The sequence below is a fragment of the Zea mays genome, chromosome 5, assembly GCF_902167145.1.
Source record: "Zea mays cultivar B73 chromosome 5, Zm-B73-REFERENCE-NAM-5.0, whole genome shotgun sequence".
Taxonomy (NCBI): Eukaryota; Viridiplantae; Streptophyta; class Magnoliopsida; order Poales; family Poaceae; genus Zea; species Zea mays.
This window is the reverse complement of record NC_050100.1, coordinates 222,940,969-222,951,122: the sequence shown is the minus strand read 5'-3', so window position 1 is coordinate 222,951,122 and position 10,154 is coordinate 222,940,969. Positions and strand designations below refer to the sequence as shown.

General features: G+C 58.3%; 1 protein-coding gene across 1 annotated transcript; it reads left to right on the top strand.

Moving 5' to 3' along the window:
- The first annotated feature begins 4,827 nt into the window (after positions 1-4,827).
- LOC103627873 (glycosyltransferase family protein 2) lies at positions 4,828-9,035 on the top strand. The gene is made up of 3 exons (XM_008648182.2): positions 4,828-5,094; positions 5,878-7,669; positions 7,775-9,035. The coding sequence occupies exons 2-3, from the start codon at positions 5,890-5,892 to the stop codon at positions 8,791-8,793; spliced, it is 2,799 nt and encodes a 932-aa protein (XP_008646404.1). The 5' UTR covers positions 4,828-5,094; positions 5,878-5,889; the 3' UTR covers positions 8,794-9,035.
- The last annotated feature ends 1,119 nt before the right edge of the window (positions 9,036-10,154 follow it).

The following is a 10,154-nucleotide window of genomic DNA, read 5'->3' as shown; positions in this document are numbered from 1 at the left end:
ATCAGCTCGCTCGCCCTGGTGGGGGTCTTGAGACCCAGCTTGCTCACCAGGTCGCGGCAGGTGGTGCCGGCGAGGAACGCGCCGATGACATCCGAGTCGGTGATGTTGGGCAGCTCGGTGCGCTACTTCGAGAATCGCCGGATGTAGTCCCGGAGAGACTCTCCCGGCTGCTGCCGGCAGCTTTGGAGGTCCCAGGAGTTTCCAGGGCGTACGTACGTGCCCTGGAAATTGCCGGCGAAGGCCTGGACCAGGTCGTCCCAGTTGGATATCTGCCTCGGAGGCAGGTGCTCCAACCAGGCGCGAGCGGTGTCGAAGAGGAACAGGGGGAGGTTGCGGATGATGAGGTTGTCATCGTCCGTTCGACCGAGTTAGCAGGCCAGCCGGTAGTCCGCGAGCCACAGCTCTGGTCTCGTCTCCCCCGAGTACTTTGTGATAGTAGCCGGGGGTCGGAACCGGGTCAGGAACGGCGCCCGTCGTATGGCCCGGCTGAAGGCCTGCGGATCGGGCGGTTCGGGCGAGGGACTTCGATCCTCCCCACTGTCGTAGCGTCCTCCCCGCCTGGGGTGGTAGCCTCGGCGCACCCTCTCGTCGAGGTGGGCCCGACGATCGCGGTGATGGTGCTCGTTGCCGAGGCGACCCGGGGCCGCAGGCGCTGTGTTGCGCGTGCGCCCGGTGTGGACCGAGGCTTCCCGCACAAATCGAGAAGTCGTGGCACGATGTTCCGAGGGGTCCCTGCCTTCGGGAGGCGGAGCTCTCGGTCCGTCGGACCGCGGCGCCTTCCAGGAGATTCTTGAGCTCTCCCTGGATTCGCCGCCCCTCGGTGGTTGATGGCTCTGGCATCGCACGAAGAAGCATTGCTGCTGCAGCTAGGTTCTGGCCGACCCCACTGGATGTGGGTGGCGGCCTGACCCTAACATCATCGGCGATGCGGTGCTGGAAGCCCTGGGGTAGATGACGTATTTCTCCGGCCGGAGGCTGGCCTGCCCATTCCTGCCCGATGTCCCGGCGGATCGGCTCAAGTGCTCCTGCCCCCTCGTCGAACCTGGCCTGCACCCCGTGGATTTGCTCGAGCTGTGGGTCGTGACCCTCCGCTGGAACGGGGACCATAGCTAGCTCCCGTGGGATGTCGACGCGAGGCACCGGCCTAGGGAGATCACCGTCCTCCGGCATGCCGAGATGGTTGCCTTCGGAGGGACCCCCTAGATCGACGTGGAAACATTCGCGGCTTGGGCCACAGTCCTCGTCGCCGAGGCTGCGGCTACCGTCGGAACAGTCGGAAAGGCAGTAGTCGCATGTGGTCATAAAGTCCCGCATGGCACTGGGGTTGCCAAGTCCAGAGAAATCCGAGCAGAAGTCGGGCGCGTCGTCTTCCTCGGACCCAGAGGGCCCGTAGGTCGAGACGTCCGTCAGCCGGTCCTAGGGTGACCGCACATGATACCCCAGAGGATTTGGACTCGCCTCTACGAGAGGATCCGCCAAAGCGAGGTCGCTTGGCGGTTCGAGGCTGAATCTGAAAGGCGTGAGATGGGAATCAGTCGGTACCTCTTGGTCGACGGGCGGTGATGAAGTAACGTCGGGGACTGACCGCACCGTCGCCTCAGGTACGAGGGTGACGTCCAGCAAGCCTTTCGTGAGCGCGCTGGCCTCGTCCGTTTGCTCGGAATCGGCGTGTTGCGGGGAGACGGCGCTCGTCTTCGTCTCAAACGCGAGGTCGATGCCCGACGCGCCCCCCGTTGGGGCGCCGGCGCCGTCGACTCGCTCGACAGCCGACGAGGGGCTGCCTCCTGCTTGGCCTTGGTTGCCCCGCCTCCTCCTCCGTCGGCGGGGGAGAGGACGGGGTGAGCTCGAACGTTGTTCTTCCACCACGCGGGGAAGACGTCGTCGACTCCGCCGCCGGCGGGCGGGCTGTCAGCCGCCATTGTCGCTGTCACACGGCGGTGGAAGGAGCATCATGTCGTAGCTGCCGTCGAGGGACACGAACTCAAGACTCCCGAAACGGAGCACCGTCCCGGGTTGGAGAGGTTGCCGGAGACTGCCCATCTGGAGCTTGACGGGATGCTGTTCGTCAACACGCAGCAGGCCCCTACCTGGCGTGCCAACTGTTGGCGTTTCGAGACCGGGGGGTCCCTGGGCCAACGAGTGAAATGTCGCTGCGTGCCCCAGCCCAGATGGGTCGGCGCGAGGCCGAGCGCGAAGGGGGGAGAAAGGTGGCCGGAGACGGGCGTGAGAGAGGTGGAAATCCCGCGGCCTTCGTGTTCGTCTCGCGCCCAGGTCGGGTGCGCTTGCAGTAGGGGATTACAAGCGTCCGCGCGGCCAACCCCCTGTAAGAGGGCCCTGGTCCTTCCTTTTATAGGCGTAAGGAGAGGATCCAGGTGTACAATAGGGGGTGTAGCAGAGTGCTACGTGTCTAGCGGAGGAGAGCTAGCGCCCTAAGTACACGCCATCGTGGCGGCCGGAGAGGTCTTGGCACCCGATTCGTGTGGTGTCGTGGCCGTCGGAGGAGCGCTGGAGCCTGGCGGAAGGACAGCTGTCGGGGCTGTCGAGTCCTTGCTGACGTCCTCTTGCTTCCGTAAGGGGGCTGAGAGCCATTGTCGTCAGGGAGCGTGCGGGGCGCCATCATTGCCTATCTGGCGGAGCGAGCCAGATGGGACGCCGGTCTTGTTTCCCGTAGCCTGAGTCAGCTTGGGGTAGGGTAATGATGGCGCCTCCCGTCGAGGTGGCTGGTCCGCGCCCTAGGTTGGGCGATGTGGAGGCTCCTCCGAGGTCGAGGTCGAGTCTGTCTTCCGTGGCCGAGGTCGAGTCCGAGCCCCTGGGTCGGGCGAGGCGGAGACCGTCGGCTGAGGCCAGGGCTGAGTCCGAGCCCTGGGGTCGGGCGAAGCGGAGTTCGTCGTCTTCCGGGGCTTAGCCCGAGCCCGAGCCCTGGGTCGGGCGGAGCGGAGTTCGCCGTCTTCCGGGGCTTAGCTCGAGTCCGAGCCCTAGGTCGGGCGGAGCGGAGTTCGCCGTCTTCCGGGGCTTAGCCCAAGTCCGAGCCCTGGGTCGGGCGAAGCGGAGTTCGCCGTCTTCTGGGGCTTAGCCCGAGTTCGAGCCCTGGGTCGGGCGGAGCGGAGCTTCCTATGGTGCTTGAGGTCGGGCCTGACTGCCTGTCAGCATCACTCTGTCGAGCAGCGCAGCAGTCGGAGCGGCGCAGGCGGCGCTGTCTTTCTGTCAGGCCGGTCAGTGGAGCGGCGAAGTGACGGCGGTCACTTCGGCTCTGTCGACTGAAGGGCGCGCGTCAGGATAAAGGTGTCAGGCCACCTTTGCATTAAATGCTCCTGCGATTTGGTCGGTCGGTGCGGCGATTTGGTCAGGGTTGCTTCTTGGCGAAGACAGGGCCTCGGACGAGCCGGAAATATGTTCGTCGCTGGAGGGGGGCCTCGAGCGAGACGGAGATCCTCCGGGGTCGGCTGCCCTTGTCCGAGGCTAGGCTCGGGCGTGGCGCGATCGAGTCCCTCGAATGGACCGATCCCTGACTTAATCGCACCCATCAGACCTTTGCAGCTTTATGCTGATGGGGGTTACCAGCTGAGAATTAGGAGACTTGAGGGTACCCCTAATTATGGTCCCCGACAATACCCGAACCCCTTAACCCACAGACACCGGTAAAGCCGCGAGGGTCGGCTTTGATACCACTTGTAACACCATGTCCAATCTCTGGACCGGCGATACTTACTCCTAGCAACTCTTTAGGATCATATATCGTCCCCGCATACCAACACGGGTCTTTTGTGTGCACTTTGTCCTCACTCATGCGCACCCGAGAAAACTTTTTGGTCGGTCACCCATCCCAAATTGCTCCAAGTCAAGCACACTTAATTTGGAGGTTATTTTGAGATAGACTTACAAAAAAAGAAGATACATCTTATTAGTATGGATACACTATTAAGCCTTGAGGCAGAACATCACCATCACAGCGGCCAGGATATCACATGCTATGGTCACGCTGTTAGCCAAGCACGCTCATTTTAGTTCTTGTGCGCATGGACACCGGGAGAGAGCAGACATTTGAAACGAGTGTCGTTCGTCCAAGGGTTCATTTGCTTGGGTGAAGATCACCAATCATGTTTTTGGGAGTATTTACAAGCACCACAACTTCTTACTTTGTCAGCTTCTTCTCGTTAAATTGGAGGTGATCGGCACGACAACTTATCTGCACTGCGCCAAGCGGAAACGACAAATGAAGACACCATTTTGAATGCATTCGGCTCTATCCTTGGTTGCTCGCTGTCCAATAAATTTGTACATCAAATTCATGTTTGTTAGTGTTATCTACGTACTCATCACACTTAGATCTCATATATCCATCCACATGCCTAATATCACGTATATTTTGATTTTCTTGATGTCGATTAAATTACTACTGAAATTGCTTAAATATAATTGCTTTTGTTTTCACCGTGAGATAGAAGATAGTAGGGCTCTCGTGCATATATGGTCGGTCGTCGCCTAAGCAAGGTTAAACTGAATCACATGCTATGGCCGGTACGTAGCTAGCTAGTAGCCAACGACGACGGACCGGCCCGAACCCGAATAGAAAAGCACATCGCACGATGCGCCAGATGTATCGATCGCGATTGAGGTCCACGTACGCAAGGACTATTCATCGGTTCCGTTGGTGCAGCGCATGCGCATGCACGCAACCGTACGGTACCCTCGCGCTTTGCTCCGTCTCTAAGCTTCAGCCATGATGCATGCTTGAGGTGAGGTCGATCGACGACTCCAATGGCACGATGCTGCTAGTGCTCGTCGCCTTCTCGTTATAAATAAATGGCAAGCCTCCTGCTGTGCCTCACTGCGACCTGGGGTCCCTAGCCAGTAGCCAGCAGGCAGGCTCGTTTGTTCCTATCCTTCCTCTACTGCGTGCCTCTGAATTGGAACCCCTCTCCTTGCTGCAAAACGTTCTGTGTCGCCGGCTCGCCGCCGCCACCACCACCGCGCATTCGCTTTCATCTGCTAGCTCCTTGCGTGTAGCAGAGTACCCCCGGCTCTTTCTGAAAACAAGCACCGAAGGAACCACTACAACGTCTTTCTTGCTGGCTTTATTTCGTCTCTACAAAGGTAATAGCTTACTATTTCACTTTGGATCTTCTGTAGGAGTAGTAATACATGTTTTGGGGAGAGTGTTTACCTTGAACAAAACCATGCATGCACTCATGTTCACGTTGCTTGTTCTTGGCTGCTGGCTTTGCTGAATCCCTACTGCATGCATCACATGCCACAAGTCGTATAGCTTGCTTTTGTTCTTGGCTGTTGGCTTTCCTGAATCCCTACTGCATCACTTGGACACTCCCTCACTCAGGCCCCGTTTGACACGGCTAAAAAGAACTTTGGCTGGTGCTTCTCTTCGAAAACAGCTTCTCTATAAAAGCCAGCATTTTTAACAAATTATTTAGCAAAATGACTCCTCTTAACGTGAGAGATGAAGAGTGAGAGGAGCTGCTAGGAATCAATTTTTTTGGCTTGAGCTCCTCTCTGTAAAAATGACTCTAACTTATCGGTGCTCTTTATTGAGGCTCTTTTTTTAGACCGTTTGGCTGAGCTCCAAGAGCCCGGGAGCCTCTTTAGGGCTTGTTCGGTTCTACCCCAATCCATATGGATTGAGGGGGATTGAGGGGGTTTCAATCCCTAGTAAGTCAAAATTTCCTCCAATCCGTATCAATCCCCTCCAATCCATATGAATTGAAAATAACCGAACAAGCCCTTATGATTCCTCCCAAATATGCCCTCACTCGCTATTTGAGCAATCCCTTACCATTCATTCATAGCCTGCATCACATCACTTGGACACGTACGTACACATCCTCTGAAGCTCTCTAGTATTATTTTTCTTTCAAAAACCAGGGCGTTCCCGCCATGGGCGTCACCCGCGCGCATATCGTCAGGGGTGACTCCCTGGAGGGCATGCTTGGCGAGTACGGCGGCGGCAAGGGCGGTGGTGGCAAGCCCGCGCGCGGAGGCGGCACGGTCAGGAACACGTCCCGCCTCGTGGCGGCGCTGACGTGCCTCCAGTTCGCCTTCGCCATCTACGCCACCTTCCTCCTCTACTACATGAGCCCCGCCGTGGACCTCCGCGTGAACGTGAAGCCAGACCTGGCCTGGGCCACCCGCATCGCGCAGCACTGGAAGCAGCTCATCGCCGCGCAGCCCGGCGCCGGCGCGCTGTCCCCCGAGGAGGCGTGCGAGCACGAGAGCATCGACTTCGAGCAGAAGAAGTCCACGGACGAGGTCATGATCCGCCTCAAGCGCGAGCTCTACGACGACGTGCTCGCGTTCCAGCGCCGGAGCCTCGGCGCCGAGACGCTGCCTGAGCTGCTCCGGATGCGGTCCCGCTGGGCCGCGCCGGGGTCGGGACCCAACGCCGACGCCGACGCCAACGTGCCGCGCGTCACCGTCATCCTCAACCATTTCAAGCGCCGCACGCTGTGCGCGCAGCTGGACCAGCTGCGGCGGCAGACGCTGCCGTTCCACCGCGCCTGGGTGCTCTCCTTCGGCAGCCCCAACGAGGCGTCGCTCCGCCGCATCGTCGAGAGCTACAACGACTCGCGCGTCAGCTTCGTCGCCTCCGGCTACGACTTCAAGTACTACGGCCGCTTCCAGATGGCGCTGCAGTCCGAGTCCGACTTCGTCTACGTCCTGGACGACGACATGATCCCGGGCGCGCGGATGCTGGAGATCCTCTGCCACGTCGCCGGCACCGACAAGTACGGCAGCGCCGTGCTGGGGAGCATCGGTCGGATCCTGCCCTTCCGGCAGAAGGACTTCACCTTCCCGAGCTACCGCAAGTTCCGGTCCAAGGAGGCCGGGCTGTACCTGCCGGACCCGGCCTACAACATCACCGTCGACCGCATCGTGCAGGTGGACTTCCTGTCCAGCTCCTGGTTCCTGCCCGCCGACCTCGTCAAGACGCTCTTCATCGAGACGCCCTTCACCTTCATGACCGGCGAGGACCTCCACCTGAGCTACCAGCTGCAGAAGTACATGGGCGCGGGGTCCTTCGTGCTCCCCGTCGACCCCAACGACAAGGAGACGTGGGGAGACAGCGAGCACCGCCTCGCCTACGTCTCCGAGACCACCGTCATCTTTAAGGACATCGTGCAGGTGCGGGACGAGCAGTGGTGGCGCGCGCTCACCTCTGGCTACGTCACGCAGTGGGCGGCCATGCACCCGCAGAAGGTGGACGCGCTCTTCTACGCGCACTCCCTCGGCGAGGTCAGGGCGCTGGCGCCGCTGCTGGAGCGGTTCCGCACCACGCCCGGACGCAAGGCGTATCTCGTCGTGTCCGGCGGCGGCCACTGCCCCTGCGAGGAGGCCGCCACCGTTCTCAAGTGGCCCAAGGTGGTGTGCAGGGACCGGCGGTTCAAGATCTTCGACCTAGGGATCGGCGCGCTGTCCGGTCCGTCGCGCTCCGAGGTGCCCGTGCTCCAGGCCGTCTACGCCAGCATGCGGGGCATCGTCCAGATGCACAACCCCAGCGTGGTCGTCGCCCTCGCCGACATCGACGACAAGGTCAAAGAGGCGCTCCGCATGGCCGCCGCTGCTGCCACCGTCAACCGCACCGCGCTCGTCCTCGTCCCCAGGAGCTCTGTCTCCAAGGTGCTCTGGATGGCCACCCTCAAGCCCGCCTCACTGCCAAGTAAGCACGTACCTGCATCTCTGCATCGTTTGCACGCCGCCACGCCATGGCCATGAATGCATCGCAACAGAGCTAACTTCGCTCGATCTGATCTGCTAACTGCAGACTGGAACCGGATGCGGATCTCGGTGAACATCATCACGCAGAACCGCGCCAAGTCGCTGCTGCGTCTGCTGACGTCGCTGCGGAGCGCCTACTACCTGGGCGACGAGGTGCCCATCAGCTTCAACATGGACAGCCGCGTGGACGCGGCAACGCTCAAGGTGGTAAACTCCTTCGACTGGCCGCACGGGCCCAAGACGCTCCGGCGGCGGATCATCCAGGGCGGGCTCATCCGGGCGGTGAGCGAGAGCTGGTACCCGTCTTCCGACGACGACTACGGCCTCCTGCTCGAGGACGACATCGAGGTGTCCCCCTACTACTACCTGTGGATCAAGTACGCGCTGCTAGCCTACCGCTACGACCCCGGCGTGTCGCTGCCGGAGCTCTCGTCCATCTCGCTGTACACGCCGCGGCTGGTGGAGGTGGTGAAGGAGCGGCCCAAGTGGAACGCCACCGAGTTCTTCAAGAAGGTGCACCCCAACACCCCCTACCTGCACCAGCTCCCCTGCAGCTGGGGCGCCGTCTTCTTCCCCAAGCACTGGCGCGAGTTCTACGCCTACATGGCGGCGCGCTTCACGGAGGACGCCAAGCAGAACCCCGTGCAGATCCCGCGGTCGCGCACCAACGGCTGGCAGGCGTCGTGGAAGAAGTTCCTCATCGACATGATGTACCTGCGCGGGTACGTCAGCCTCTACCCGAACTTTCCCAACCAGACGAGCTTCTCGACCAACCACATGGAGCCCGGCGCGCACATCAGCGCCAAGGGCAACGTGCTCAAGCACGACAAGACGGACTTCGAGGTGCCGCTCGTCGCCGACGACTTCTCCGTGCTGCTGCCCGCGGGCAAGATGCCGCCGGCGTCCAAGCTGCCCGTCGTCAATCTCTTCAACCAGGCCGTGTCCCTCAAGGGGCTCAAGGCCGCTGGAGCCAAGCTCGGCCAGGACGTCTTCGAATGCACCGCCAAGGAGCTCGTCGCCGTCGACCGCATCACCGGCTTGCCCACAAACTGCACCGCCTTCTGACCTACGGATGTATCTAGCGTGATTTTTGTAATTCCCATTTAATTTGTACTACCTACACTAGCACTGTCTGAAACTCATCAAACGGAGGCCAAGAATCATTTTTGCGCCTCTGTCTGGTTAATTAATTAGATGATGATGATCCGTGAGGGAAGAGGATGCCAAAACTCGCTTCTCTGTCCTTACTGTCGATCAACTGAAATTGGAGAATAAATTCATGAATGAAGAATGCGCAACCTACCAAACTCCCGTTATGTCGTAGACTCGTAGGAGGTCAGGCCATGAACTCCAGCAATCAAGAGGCCATGAACTCTCCAGCAATCGGCCCTTTAGGACAGGTTTGGTGATCAGGCATCACGAGCAGATCTATGTGACAGAAATCGTTTTGCTATTCAAAATTAAATAACAAGGGGATTTCTCTTCATAGATCCTCCCGTGATCTCTGATCACTAAATCAGCTCTTAATGTTTCAATGCTTCAAAAGCTTGGTCTTCACTAATTCACTCGACAAGTTGTTTTATTTTAAATGATTCACTTGTTAACCCGCTCCTCGCGGCTTCTTTCACTTTTCTCTTCGCCTTCGCCTTTTGTGCAGACGTCAATACCCTATCATGCCCCACTAGTCGGGGCACTTCCTCCTCAGTGTCTCCAGAACTATATTCACAAAGACTCCCAATCGAGTTATCTTATTTGCATTCCTATCTATCAGAACCATATTTTGCTGACCACTTGGGTCTTGGGCTCATGGCGAACAACTTGTCATCAGGGGATGGGGCTTGAATGGATGCCCCACTTTATACTCGAATCTCACCATAGTTATCTCCATGACCATTGTCCGCTCTAACGCAATCTTTCTTCTTTGTAGTATGCATTAGACTTGGTTACCTCTCGGTTATAGGTGTCCCAATGATCTTTAAGTTGCTTGGCGGTCCGATAACAGCGAGGGTCGAAGGTGGAGTTGTATGTTGCCACTATTTAGACCCAAAAACTTGTTCCGATCTTATTGTTGCCGGAGATGGGATCATTAGAATGCATAATCCAATCATTAACCTACAATAAATAGTGTGTGGAGGATTAAGGGCTTGTTTGTTTTCCTAGTGCTAAAGTTTAGCACGAACTTTAGCACTTGCGGTCCACGAGGAGCACACAACCAATGGCGGGGAAGAGAGAAAGTGGTATTCAATGGAAAATGGGGTTGAGGACCACTTTTAACACAATTTAGCACTTTTGGTGGAACTTTAGCACAACACTTCAGCGATCATGTTTGTTTTTTAGTAGCTAAACTTTAGTAAAAAGTGCAGTGCTAAAGTTTACCAAGGGGAAACAAACTGGTCTTAAAGCTAAAACATCGGAGCGATGATGCA